At 42.7% G+C, this 14,729-nt stretch overlaps 1 protein-coding gene across 4 annotated transcripts in view; it reads left to right on the top strand.

The window, feature by feature from the left end:
• Positions 1-14,729, top strand: part of kcnq5b (potassium voltage-gated channel, KQT-like subfamily, member 5b) — a 127,796-nt gene that overhangs the window by 82,404 nt on the left and 30,663 nt on the right. For all 4 annotated transcript variants that reach the window (XM_080302631.1, XM_026169698.2, XM_026169697.2 and 1 more), the window contains exons 2-3: positions 3,752-3,842; positions 8,881-9,007. In XM_080302631.1, the coding sequence (XP_080158757.1) occupies positions 3,752-3,842; positions 8,881-9,007 (218 nt within the window). The remainder of the gene's footprint in view (positions 1-3,751; positions 3,843-8,880; positions 9,008-14,729) is intronic.

Here is a 14,729-nt window from a genome sequence, read left to right as displayed (position 1 = left end):
CGGACAACTGAAAGGAACACGTTTAAGACGGCAAAGCCAGATTTTGATGTCTTTTATTGGGCAGAGACCTTTCATTAATAGGACACAGACGTCCTCATCTTAGATTTATTTTTCCAGTTTTATTTAAATTTTATGTTTTTTGCACTGAACCAAACATTGAGGTGAAAAATTCTTCTTCTTTATTATCAGTGGACAGAGAGTGTTCAGCCAGGCGTATTAAAGAGGCTCTTTTCTGCTAATTTTCAGCTTTCTTATTTTCTTTGATGGACATTCTTTGCAGCTTTACATAATTCAAAGCTCAAATTAATTCTTATGTATCTTATAATGGCCCCTCTGTCTCCCATTTGCTTTTCTCACTCTGATCTTTTTTGCACATCTCCGTGGTCATTTTCAGCCTCGTACTGGTGATTTTGCATGTTTTTGTGGTTATTTTGTGTCTCGCTGTCTGTTTGTGGCATTTTGCATTGCATCAAAGTCATTTTTTTGACTTTCTGGCAAAAAACATTCAGGAGCGCCCTGCAGCTCACCTGGTGAAAGCTGTGTCCTCACTGCAGAGGCATGGCTTTAATTCCACTCCAGGCCATTTACTGCCCCGCTCTCCTTACCCTCCTATCATCCAAGATGACAGATAAAAAGGAGACTGTGGAGAAATGTCTGCCAATCAAATTCAGAGTGATAATGAGCTGTAATATACCATTGCAGTTTGCGGATATCATTAGTTTTGGAGCTCATTTTGCAGACAAATCAATTAAATTATGCTAATCAGAGCAGCACTCACCACTTGTTCCGTGATGCTGGGCCAACGTGCGAGCGCAGGGGAGGTGGAGGGTGAGTAGGTGGAAGGACGTACCTCTCCTTCTTTGTGTTTGCCAGTTTAATTTTCAGTCAGTGTTGTTTGGAAGGTTAAGAGCGATCACTCTGCTGGGAGCACTGAACGAGATGCTCCAGATGAATCCTTCAGCTCTGAGTGCAGGGCATCACGACACACGGGGGCCATGGCCGTCCGAGAGCCTCACCTTGTGGGATTAATTAATGAACCTCATTGAGAACTTAATGATGCTGTCACAGGGCTTTTCACTTCATCCCCGCCCCCCCACCCCCTATTTTTTTTAAAGTAAATATATTCAAACTGGAAACATGAGTTAGGCTACGGATGAAGGGAGTTGATTGTCACTCTATAATTTTCGGTCTGACAACCTTGTAAGTGCGAGAGGCGTAGGTGTGCCACTGACAAGGAGCTCGTGCTTCAGCTGACAGCACCACAATGCTTGTCACTAGATGTTTTCCTCCAATCAAAAGCACATTATTCAAATCTTTGGAAATGTCAACAGTGCAAACCTCAAACTTTCGATACTTTATGCTTTTCGTTTCATTCGGAACCTCCAGCAGCTCTGCGAGGCCTGTCGCAGAGCAGGAGGAGAACTCATGGGTCGAGAAATGATGACATAACCATCCCCAAGGCTGTGGAAAATCCTGACCTTCATTTTGGCTCTCTGCATGTCGGCGAGGGCCCAAGTGGGGTCAGAACAGCACAGTCCTGTACTGTTCTGTGGGGTATGGGAGTGTGACCTGCTCTGCACACCCACTATTTTCACACAGGCACCATTCAAACACTGGAAGTAGTCCTGATGGGCCCGGCAGACAAGCTTGAAAGACTTCCCTTCAACTCTGTGATAATCTGGGGTCAGTTTGGCACGAGGGGCCCATAGGAAGGAGTCCCCAGTCTCCGCTTCGGTACAGCTGTGCACAGGGACAAACTGCATTGTGGGTAGGGCCAAGGTCAGATTGCCAGAAATGATATTTTTCCTAGAGGAAATGATTGTAATGTGAAAAACCTTTTTCAAATTCCAGTAGCATGCAAAGCTGTTTTAAAAGTCAGTCCGCTGCCAGCTAGGAGTCTTTATCGGCTTATCCAGTGGTGACTGTTCTGTGGCCTGAGAATGGAAGTGGAAATGGATTGTGAGTTTCCAGGTTAAAATAACACCAAAGTGCCTCGTTTCTATGCTGGAGATGTAGAGATGCACCGATCTGATATCTGGTCCCATCCTGACTGAAAAAGCTGACTCTGGTATTTTGACAAAGGGCTGAAATGACTTGTTGAAGTCTGCGAAGCATCTAACCAGGATCCCTCGTAGACACTACGTATTAGTTTTGACTACATGCGGATGCAGGGAGGCAGACCCGTGGGAGTTGCTGGTTGAGGCTGAATAGTTCAAAAGATTCTCTCCCGTGTGTTTTCCTTGAATCTGAGGTAAAACATCAAGACAGGAAGGAAAGATGTGAAGGAGAATTCATGAGAGGAAGCCTTTCTTTTTGAAGTTTGTGTTTGATTGGTGATTGTAATTTGGCTGCAGGCGAGGACGGATGGCTCTGTGATAGACTGGAGACCTGAGTCCCTCAGTGACAGCTGGGATAGACTCCAGCATCCCAACAGCTCTGAGCTGGATAAACAGTTATGAAAATGATTGGATGGATCTTTACCTGATGTGAAATGACTGATGGCAGCTAAACTACAGCCGTCACTTCACTTTATCATTGTTTAAAGTTCAAACACCCACATATTAGAAGGCAAATGCAGATTATAATTAAACTACCGTCTACTTCATTTGGTACTCACGCTGATATACTTTTTTCCTGAACCACTCAATCATGTATCTCATTTCCCTTCATGAAGGATGATCCACTGTGTCCTTTGCTAAAGAAGGTAATAAAGGAAGCGTCTTTCCTTGGTATTATTCCAACTATTCGACCACAACCTTCATCTCTCAGCTGCTTAGGCTTTCAAACAGGTCTTGCACACTGTAATCCATCTTTATTGCTTAAATGTCATTTCTGGTACTCTGACTTTGGTCCTGCCTGTAATATATACAGTTTGTAATATATACAATAAACACAGTTATTTCAATAAAGACGTTTATTCTGTATCAAGCAGTAAACGGGAACTGTGGATACTTTTCATAGATGCAACCCGGTTTTATTGTGGACAGCAGAAGGTGCCTCTGCTTTCAGTTCTGTAACGGTGGGGGGGTTGCTTGGATTTCAACAGGAGTGTAAATAATCACCTGAAATTCTGTAATTAAAGGTGTGTTTATGATTTGAAGCGAACTTCAGAGGCCTAAAAACAAGACCTGTGTAACATGAAGTGGGCTGTGTTGCTGTCATTGCACAATAGTTAAGAGAAAACACACACACACTGCGTGTCAGACGGGCCTGTGCAGCAGACTGAGATGATAAAACACAGATGTGCTCTCACCATTTAACATCAGGAGCCACTGTAGCTCTAAAGGCTGCACTCATATTTCTCATTTTGGAAGCTTTGTGTGATGGAAAAACAAAACACAACAATGAAGATGGAAAGCTACGGTTTCCTGGCGGAGGGAGCGACAGTCGGGAGTGTGGAAGTGGTCGGATGTTGCTTGTTTTCCAAGAGCCGCAGTTTCACTGCTTGTTTCTTGCAAACCATGTTGCACAAACAAGCATGATTAACTTGATATCTCAGGAAATTGAATAATGGTCGGGTTCACTGTTCACTGCAGACAGGAAATAATTGTGCGATTGCGCTGCCAGGTCGTTGGTGTGCTGCTCTTCCTTCACTGCCAGAATGGGTTCAAGAGTTTGTCACAGAGGAACAATTCCACTTCAGTGCACAGCCTGTTTGGGACCAGTGGAAATGAGGGTTTGGTCAGTGGGGTGGATGAGGTCAGCCCATTGATGTCATCCTGTTTGACTCCAGTTTTGTGTTTTTGTTCAGGTTCGTCTTGGTCTTCAGCTGCCTGGTCCTCTCTGTGTTCTCCACCATCCCGGCTCATCAGGAGTTCTCCTCCTACTGCCTGCTCATTCTGGTAAGCACCTGGAAAAATGTTCTTCTGCCAGGAACTCTAAGCAATCAGCTCTTTAATTCATTGACATCTACAATATACCCAAGCATACGTGTAGTACATACAGTAAGACCATCCATGAGGCTGCTCCACCACCTTAGAGGGGATTTGTCTTTCCTTGCACGATCAGCTTTCTCCTCTAAACCAGTTAAAGAATATGCTCCCAAAGAATTTAAAAACGTTTGCAGAGTTTCATTCATTATTCTCATTAGAACTGCTTCTTGTTTGTGTATAAATTTATATGTATATGATGAATTTTGATATTTGATGTTTTGACATTTGTTACTGTCTGCGTGTGTGTGTGTGTGTCAGTAGTGTGCGTGTTGTGTGGTCTGCAGGAAAACTAGGAAACATCTTTCCTGGCCTGAATAACACAGACAGTCCCAGCTTATCAGATAACAGCATATCTAAGCTGATAAAAACAAAAAGAGCTGACAGGAGATTCTCTTCATGCTCTTTTTCATACATGTTTGAACACTTCAATATAAATTTCAACTTCAGGTGGATCATCGTCCTCGGCTCGCTCTCGTATTGAGGATATTTGAGGGTGTGGGAGTTTGTAGAGCCAGTCTGTGTGTGTTTTCTGTGGACTTGGTGAAAGCAGTCGGTCACGGACTGTGAGCTCGTCGGTGCCTGTACGACTGTAGTCTTTATGCTGGCATTGAGTCAGACAGCACGAAGTGATCTCAGGCAGTTTGCTGCAGTTTGGCTCTTTTAGGTATCTTCTTCCTGTCGTATGATGGTGGTCGTCTCTCCATGATCAGGCTCTTTATTGATTGACCTTCCTTGACTACTTTAAGCTCCACATCAGAAATATTCAAATCCATACAAAGTTTTCCATCATAGTATGTCAGTTAGCCCTCCTTCACTAACTCTCCAAAAGTTACTGATATTGAGTTTTATTCCTTATGTTCAAGGTTACAGCTGAGTTGGACCACTGTTACAAACAAATAGAAAATATAAAAAATTTATTTGAAATTCAGTGTCTAACACTGTTTATTAGGGACACTTTTATCATCGCGTGGCAGATTGATGCGTTTCCCTTACAGAAAAAAGAATTCCACTCTAAATTTAACCTGAAAAGATGCATGAAAAGTCACCAGAAGGAAATGACATTTTAAATTTCCTGCGAGTGGATCACCAGAGTCTCGACCTCCTGCGACCTCCCAAATTTTAATTAAATCCTTGAAGCCTCAGTTCTTCTCCTCCTTATCTTCCTCCTCCTCAGATTCAGCATCCAGGTGTGTGACTTCCACCTGCCTGACTGGAGAGTTTCAGACTTCTGAGATGTGAGACTCTCATCCCACAAACTGAGTTTCTCTAGCTCTTTGGTGTCTCTGACATTGGAGGGTTTTTGTAAGAGCAACATAATACCTCAGGAGAGAACAAATATGTGACAGACTTATTCATTCACTTTGCACACAACATTTGTATCCTTATTTTATCACGTCACCCGCTGACCCCAAATTTTCATCCAGAGTAACCGAGCATAATAATCATTGTTCCAGTGTAACCTCATTTAGCACATTTTCAAGATATTGCAGTGTAAGCGTACGTTTACAAAAGGTACGTCTGACCGCTTCCTTTCAGTCTGATTAACTGACACAGATGTAAGACCTCAGGCCTGCGGACCGCTCAGAAACCCCTGAAACCACCCGGAGTGATTTTGGCTGCCGTTGCGTGAAATCGGTCACAAAGTTGGTGCTGCACCAAAAACTTCAGGTTCCTTTGGTCGCCCACAGCTGACCTATACTTTTCATACAAAATGCTGACCTGTCTCTAAACGCTGAGCTGCAGTGAAACTTGAAAAATTGAGTCACAAACTGGAAACGGAGAATGTTTAAAAAGTCGAGTGCTGGCTGAGTTTTTCTTTGCAGATGAATGTTGTCTGTTCCTGGTTTGCATTTCACTTTTTCAGGTTTCCCTGCTGGTTAGCAGTTATTTTGAGTGTTTGCAAACATGTTGGTATCTTCCACTGCAAACTATCAGTGACCACAGTAATCTGCTAGCAATCAAAACAATTGTAGGGAGATGTTTTTTTTATTTCAGTGCCGTATTCAGAAACAGGTAAACATATTTTTTCTTACTGACCGGTGGTCGGCTCTCTGGATGTGTGTGGCTGGGGCCGAACATGGAATGTAATCTGGTATTTTCCATTTTACTCATGCACTTAGCTGCATGAGTAAAATTATATATTAATTACAAAATATCAGTGATCCTGTAAATTAACCAAGATGTGAAGTGAAAGAGGAAAAATGAGGCAGTCTGCAGAAAATACCCAGTAATTTGTGTAATTTGTGCTAATTGTGATCGCTGACAAACTGTGCGGAGGAGTGGGAGATAAATAAGGAATATGATGAGCAGTTAACAACGTTGCCTTTCCTTTGAATGTCTTGTTTAAAGAAGTTCTGAACAGAAACCAAAGTATGAATTGGTGAAAGGAGAATTTGCCATTATGAATAAGCCATACGGCCATCGGGAAAACTCTCGGGGTCGACCTCGGGATAACAGAATAAATGGCAGATTTAAGTGCCTGCCCTCAAACTGAGAACTCCACTTTCTTTAAGTACTAACAAATTGAGTTCAAAGATGTCTTGAGAAGAAAGCGAGGAACGGTGGGCACGGGAGCAGAAATGCCTTTTTAACAGACTCTTCACGTTTTTCTTTTCTTTTCTCTTTTTTTTTTTTTTAAAAAAAAAGCTTTTGCAGAAGAAGAGGTCACTTTTTTTGCACGGGCAGCATTTACTGCACATGATTGCCCCTGCAGCTGGAGCTGCCATTTCACAAATTGCACTACGCTAATTGCATCAGCGTTTCCATCTAATGGAAGGTAAAGCCGTGCGTGTGCATTAACAGATGACCCGTCTCAGTCATTTTAACACACAATACTTTTGTCAACCCGGCATCCATTTAAATGAGACAAACACTGCATTAATGACGTATAATGACATGTGATCAATGCAGCAAATAATGACTAATGTAAATTTACACTGATGTGCCAAAATAATAAGACCAGCCCAAGATAATGTGCTGCTGGTATTTGCATCTGAAACATAGACAGGCTATCATGACATCATCCAGGGGTTAGTGAGGTCTCGTTATAAAGCCTCAAGTTTTAAAACCAGATGTGATGAGTGAGAGGTGGATCCGACTGTCAAACTGATCACGCCTGGAGCTGGAGCATGCTCATTGGTCATTAACTTGTGGTCAAGGTCAAGTTCAAGTTTATTTATATAGCACATTTCCAACAGTCCACACAGCACAAAGTGCTTAACAATGTAAAACCACTAAAATCAATAAAATGCACAACCGTGATGCAGTAAAATATAGAAGACAATAAGTCAATAAAACAACTAAAACAACAACTTATGATTGACAAGTAACTGGCCAGTGATTAAATAACCAAATTTTAAAGAGTTTAATAAATAGTTTAGGTTGGAGGAGATGCCGTGGCTAAAGAGATTACATCTCTCCACTGGCTTAGGAACACCTCACAGGAGGCGGCCGGTGAGAGGGAGAGCACCTTCACTGCTTAGGCTGCTTTCCCTGCCACCCAGCCCCGGATAACCGGAAGAAAACAGATAATTAATCATTTCTAAAATGAGTGACTGAGCTCATAAAATCAGCAGGAAAGCATTCACAGAGTTCTGTGTGAAGGACTGTTTCCTGTTTACTTTTCAGGACCAGATGTCTTTGCCTCCTGGTGGCCATTAAAAAGAATGCAGCGTGTATCTTTTATAACGTCTGTAGACAGAACTCAAGCTTCTTAACCTCTGAGCTAATGCTAGCTGGCTTGGTTAGCAGGTTACATCTATACACTGTACAGTCTACTCGAGCACATATCTGCTAATTAGTGCTAAGTTAAGTCACCACAGTGGGTTTGATTTGGCAGATCTTCCTGAAACGCATCCAAAGGGTCTAGCATTGTGGCTAGCATCAGTGCTAAGTAATGAAATAATATTAGAACTGAATTGAAGTGAAGGAGACTTCTCGGACAGTTGCTTCGTACCATTAAAAGCACAACAGGTCAAGTAAGTGCATTAAAAAGCTCCAAAAAGCACTAACAGCAGAGTCCAGAGGTCCAGTTCACTGGTTCATTTAGCAAAGGTAAAGCCCAGCATACGAGTAACAGCCAAGATACGACCTACCACACCCCCAACAGTGCCTAACGTCAAGCCAGATAGCAAGGAAACATTGTCAATATCAGGTGATGTCATTGAATCAACGTTGACCCTAACGTTGACCTAACGTCACTCTTGCACCCTTTTTTAATATTGAAACAACGTCAGGTTTTGATATTGAATCAATGTTGAAACCTGACATTGATTCGACGTTATATTTTCTAATACTGTTGACATTGAAACAATATCAGAATCTGACATTGAAACAATGTCAGATTCTGATATTGAAACAATGTCAGATTCTGATATTGAAACACTGTTAAAAAAAATAATTCAGTTGTTATGAAGGGAGAAATCAGCTGTAGAGATCAAAGCTCTGTTTGTATACCAGGCTGTAAACCTGTTTACTTCTGCTGTAAAATTGGACTTTTTAACATCGAAGTCTACGTTGATCGACTCACGTCAGGAGACAGCCTCAAGTGGACATTACAGGAACTGCACTTTGTGGCATTTTTACACTGGCTTGACTTTTGAGTCTCTGTGGAGACCAGTTGCTCAGTTCCCAGAGCCTGATGTTAAAATACTGAGCCAAAACTATGCTGTGTCTTTCTTTTATACACATCAGCCGCGCTCCACCAACAACCTGTAAGTTTGTCTCTCCTCAGTCCAACCATGACCCGGACTGTCAGGCACATTTGTTCTGGTCCTTACATCTGCTTCTCTCTTTGCCAGTGTATTTGGTGCATAACTGTTTACTTCCTGTCTAATATATCCACTGGCTTAACTGTGTTTGATTTAATCCCTGGAAAACCAGATTAATGCTCTCTGTTGCCGTCATCAACACGCTTCCAAAACAACTGTTGTTTCTATGCTTCCAACAGGAGTTTGTGATGATTGTGGTGTTCGGGTTGGAATTCATCATCCGTATCTGGTCAGCGGGATGCTGCTGTCGCTACAGAGGATGGCAGGGTCGGCTGCGCTTTGCCAGGAAGCCCTTTTGTGTCATCGGTGAGTCTTTGGGCCACGCCTTTCTTTTTTCTTTTTTTTTGGGTGATTAATTCGCTGCTTAAAGGTTTTGTTTTCCAGCTACAAAGCCATTCCCTTCTCATTGTTTCACCCTACAGTTGCCCTCTAGCGGACCGCTCTGCGTCCTCTCTGTGAATGCAGCCCATGGCACGCTATTGACCAAAGTCTGCTGGTGTCATTTTCAGCTGTGGTCAGGCCTCATAAGCGCAGAGAGCATTTACGTAATGAGGTTGCATTAACTGCCTTTTATTCTTTCCACTGTTTAGACAAGGATCGCTCTGCTGCTTCTTTCAAAGTACAGTAGGGCGCTCGCAGGGAGGGAGAGCAGGGCTCCGAGGTCAGCGAGTGCGTCGCAAGCTCCGGTCGTCACTGTTCAGCACTGACGGGGGAGCGAGCAAAAGAAGAGTGAAATATAAGTAAGAGATAAGGAGAAATGGAGAAGACGACGGCGTGTGATGGCGAGCGTGGAAAAATAATAAAGTGAGAAAGTAAAAGAAAGGATTTGAAGGATAAATGGAGCTGAATCATAACGCACATCCCTACAGAGAGAAACCCTGTGACTGTGCTGCAGTATAAAATGACTCTGTCTGCGTCTGTGTGTAGTTTTGGTCGTATTACAACTTTTATTATACTAATTTTAGTTTCTGTGCACAGACATCGACTTTAACTCCAGAGCATGACGGCAATTATTCTCCATCATTTGCAGAAAAACGTTTGGATTTTAAGATTTCAGAGTGATAGTGGGTGATTTCTTTGTGTTAGTGTGACTGAATCGGAAATATTGGTAGCTCTTCCCACTAAACCAGTGCAGAACCAGCTCTGGTTTAGTCCTCCATTGAACCAGCTCCCACTGTGGCCGGTTTGGAGACTGAACGCTGGGTAGCAGAAGCTGACGTAACTGTCATGGCAGTAAAATACTTGTGGGATAAATGTATAAAATAATGTGAATTTCTCACCTAATGTCAGTGACTAATTATCACTTTTTACTTGTAGCATGGTATAAAATGTCACAGGACAAGCTGGAAAATGCACAGATTGTTACCAGATTACTCCTGGACCTTTGAAGCAGCTGGTCTTTGAGGATGGTTTTAGTGTGGAGCTCTGATAAGGCAGGAATGAAGCAGATATCCAGCCTGCTACAGAGAACTGCAGGAAAACCAGATTCATAGATTAATGCTGTTCAAGGATTTATGAAACACAGAATTTGTGCTACTGGCAAAACTTTTTTGTTGTTGTTGTTGATTTTTTTTCTGCCATGACTGCAGTTATTTCTCTATATGAAGATTTCTAAATGAGCAAACTCCTGGTTTATGCCAAGTTTAGCCCCTGGCAGGTTAAATGAAGTGAAACTGGTTGTGTAGCTCAGTCTTTCCTCAGTCTGGGCATTGCTGTATCGCCAGGATTATTGTTAGGATTATCATGAATTAATTTGACTTCAGAGATGCTGAAAGCCTTGAGAATGGCAAGACTTAAAGTGGATCATGTCTTTAGTGGAAAGAGAAAAATGTGAGTAGCTTTGAGTGCCGTTTTATGCAACATCTCCTTGAGTATGATATGTAGGGTCAGTGACCTTTAATTGATCATAGTGTTGGTTCAGGTAGGCCATGAAGTCAGCCTACAGCTACCAAATCTCAGGTAGGTTGCACTGTATATGCTACTTTAGCCTTCACACAGGTGCTGCACACCTGCAAGCCACTTTGCAACCAGCCTCCATCCAATTATCTCCGTTTCTGACTCGGTGTCCTATCAGTGATGTCAGCTCGGTTATGTGCTGATGTTCTTCTAGAGCCATGTCAAACATAAGTGGTTGTAGATGGAAACAGGAGGGCTTGTTTTTACTTCAGTGATTCTAAACAAACTCTGTGCATATTTGTGTGATAGTTTGAAAGTGCCTAAAGGTGTAGAAAGTGAGCTCATCCAGACAGCGGTGAATCTTACGAATGATTTATTTGTATCCAACCTTGAAGAACACAAATGTATTTTCCCTTTTCTTTAATCCTGGATTTAGAAAACTCTGTAAAAGCTACAGGACAGATTAGCTTTTATACAGACAGGAAAAATCTGTATGCTGTATTAACCACTGATATTTGCGCAGATAGTTAAAACATTTACAGAGTTCAACACACATTTAGAGAAGAACACTAGGGTGATGGTACTGTCATGCTAACATTTGCACAACCTGGGGAAAGTAAACCTGTCTGACTCCTGAAAATCATTCAGGAGTCAGTTTAGGTATTTATACTTGAGTATTTCCATTTTAAGCTGCTCTGTAAGTGTAATAAAAATATTAATCTTGTAAACATGAGTGCTTTTAGTTTTTATACTTTTGCTGATAGTACTTTTTAAACTCGAGCAACATTTACTTTAATGGATGCACGGGATCTGACTGATCTGTCTTACATTAAAATGCTTTAATAATGCTAGAATAATAAGATATCCTGGTCTGAATATCTAAAAATAATACAGCCTCCAGCTGAACTCATTTAAAATGTTCTTCCTTTTGCTGTTACTTTTGGCCCAGAAGTTAAATCATTTCTTCTTCTTCTGTGGAGTCCTTTAAGCAGTTCTTTTTTTCTTTTCACTTTGGCTGCTGCATCGTGCCCAGTGGAAATTCTGTTAACCAGTTTATTTGTGGCAGCAGGGCTCCCTAATTACTCGCGATCAAGCAGCTTCACTGGAGCCGTACGGCGGCATGTTGATGCCAAAACAGCCGAACGCCAAAGGAAGTTTCTGTGCTCAGAATAAGCACCGCGTGCAGAATCTTCATGTTGATATGACGTTTTAACCAGCGTGATCTAAAGATGTGTTAGTCTGTGACTTCAGAGCGACCAACATTAACTCGCAAATGAAGCGGGAATGAAAACTAGCATCGCTTTAACTGGTGTGAACAGGTGATTTGTCCCTGTGAGTCATTTAAAAGACCAAAGACTCCCCGGGGGTTAAAGGAAGCATGTCCGCTGACAGCCTGAGTAAATGACTCCATGGTGGCTGTGATGCACATGGCTCGGCCCTTATGGAGATGCATCTGAATGATGCGCCTGAGGATGGACTGTCATAATATGCAGCTTTCTTGTGTTTGTCTGGTTTCACGCTCACATTCTTTCGTGTGAAGTTTTGCCTGAAGCTCAGAACACTGTGTTTCAAATGAAGACCTTCAAATTGTGATCATTCATCACAATTTGATCATATCAACCATCAACTCTGCAGGTTTGCATTCGGATCTGTTCTGGAAACTGAATATGTTCTGCATATGTGCACTTGCTGTTGCTGGTCTTGCTTGCCCTTTAAAAATCTGCAGAAAGTGCAGCTTTGCAGTGGAGGTGTTTAAAAATGGGAGGCCGCCCACCGGTCTGTGTAGTTTCATTGAGAAGCTGAGCTCTTTGCCGTCTTTAAGTTCTAAACTGGGAAGAAGTTGGTTTGTGAAAAACTCAGACTGAAATACGCAATTTCTATCCTGGTTGTGGAACACTGGACCTGGAATGATATTTAAGGATAAGTGAGGATAGGAGTTTGTCCAACCAGTCTACATGTGTTTCGTGGACTTCATTCACCTGCATCCTTTGGTTTAACCTGTAGGGAAGTGCTTCAGTAGTACAGTGTATCTGGCCTGATGTTACAGGCCATTTAGTCCATGTACAAGTGTGTTTTGGGCGGGCGGTTTGGGCAGCTCCTCAGAAACCCAGATCTGGACAAGCGGATTGATGAATGGATGTGTGATGAGTGAAAATGTTCCTACATTTTTGACTTCACTGTTGGGGAGCTATCGTGAGATGTGCTGTCTGTAGGGCTGAATGCCTGTGTAGAGTCAGCTGGACTGATTTAAATCTTTGGATTCTTTGTGGGGTTTTTTTGTTTTTTTTACTTTCCTCTGAGCACCTTCAAAGTCGGCGAGCTCTGCTGGTGCCCCTTTAATGTATTTGTAATGCCGCTGCTGCTCATGACCTTTCCCCTTTCTCTTCCTCTCCCCACTGTGGGTCAACTGATCTGTTTATTTATACGACCATCAGCTTCACCTCAACAAACATTCTCTCTTTTAAAAAAATGGGTTCAACTGAAGGACAGAAGGGAAATCCTCTCGTACACAGTGAAGTAAAATAGCACGGCCCGGGTGTAGAGTTTAACGCGGAGCATCGCCGAGATGGGGAGATTTGGGGGTTTTTTTTGAGTTGGACGAGGTCTTATTTGTCTGTGCTCTTTGTGGGTTTGGTGTTATTCATGTGCTCGCTGTGCTTTGTGTGAACTTCCTCTGCACAGAGTCAGATCTGTGTGCGTCTGCCTCTCTGTGCCCGTGTTTACGTCTGTCACAGTTTTTATGCTCTTATGGGAAATTAAAAGGAAACAAAGCAGAAGTGTGAGCTCTGCTTTCAGATATACAGCAGAGCACTGTTTTAGCCAATTACCTCTCCCTCTGCTGTGTTTGTGTAAACAGCAGATCGATGCAGTAGCCAGGCAACTTAAATCAGCATATACTCTGTATAGGAAGAGGCCATAGGCTGCTATTGTGCTGTTGATGCCTGTGGCAGATTATGTCATCTCCAGTAATATGGAGCCTTTGTTGGGCTGATTTACTGCAGTGAGCAGCGAGAGATGACAACGCTGACTTACTGTTATTGCTGCTGCATGATAGACGTCGAACCGTCTAACTGGCGTTCAGATGAGAATGAATTTTGATAGGATGGTTTCACGTTAAGATCAATAACAACAAGATATACTTGCTTCTGTTTTCTTTTCTGCTAGCAGGAGTGAGCAGTCTTTTCTTTTTTTTGGAGCTGTCAATGAGATGAGGGAAATAGTCGTGTTTTTTCTGAGAGCCAGTTTTCTTATTTTTTGAGTGCACACAGAACGTACACATAAATCACTACACATAATCGCTAGGGGTGCAACGATACTCTTATCAATATTGAACCGTTCGATACAGTGCTTTCGGTTCGGTATGCATATGTATCAAACAATACAAAATTTGTAATTTATTTTATCAACTTTCCTTCTGACGATGCTGTCTGTGTTGAGCGCTCAGTGAATCTGCGTTTGACTACTCCGCCTAGGCTGCACTGTCGAGCGCAGATCCACTGAGCGCTCAACACAGACAGCATCGTCAGAAGGAAGAGCGCAGGGCAAGCTAGCGAGACAGAAGTTAAGCTCTCCTTGCAACATGGCAAATTGAACCTCCCCCAACCTCATTCAGATCTGGCGTTTGGAATTATTTTGGTTTTCATGTGAGGTATGACCCTGAAGGTAAGCGCGTCATGGACTAAAGTAAAACAGTATGTTGGATGTGCCACGCAATGCTCAATTACATGGGTGGGAACTAGTGTGTTAGCGCAGTTAGCTCGTTAACGTGTTGGCCGTCTAGCCCCACGCAGGGGTAGCTCGTTAACGGAGATTTGCCGTGTTGTGGCGTTAACGTCATTTCAACGAGATTAACGCTGACAGCACTAGTGGGAACACAACGAATATGACTGCACATTTACGCAGACATCATCCTAGTGCAAAGACAAGTGGAAGCAGACAAAAACAACAAGCATGCATGCTGCAGAAGAACACTGCCACTAGCTAACTGCTCAGCGCGGCAACGGCATAGCAACAACAACAACAACACACAGGGCGCCCTCTGACCCCGGAAGGACACACCGTCGCAGCGAGAGGGCGTCACCCGTCACTATGGCAACATAAATAAAACATAACTGTACAAACAGAACCCCGA

The sequence above is a fragment of the Astatotilapia calliptera genome, chromosome 6, assembly GCF_964374335.1.
Source record: "Astatotilapia calliptera chromosome 6, fAstCal68.1, whole genome shotgun sequence".
In the NCBI taxonomy this organism is placed as follows: Eukaryota; Metazoa; Chordata; class Actinopteri; order Cichliformes; family Cichlidae; genus Astatotilapia; species Astatotilapia calliptera.
Note: the sequence above shows the minus strand (reverse complement) of the source record. Positions and strands in the feature narration are given on the sequence as shown.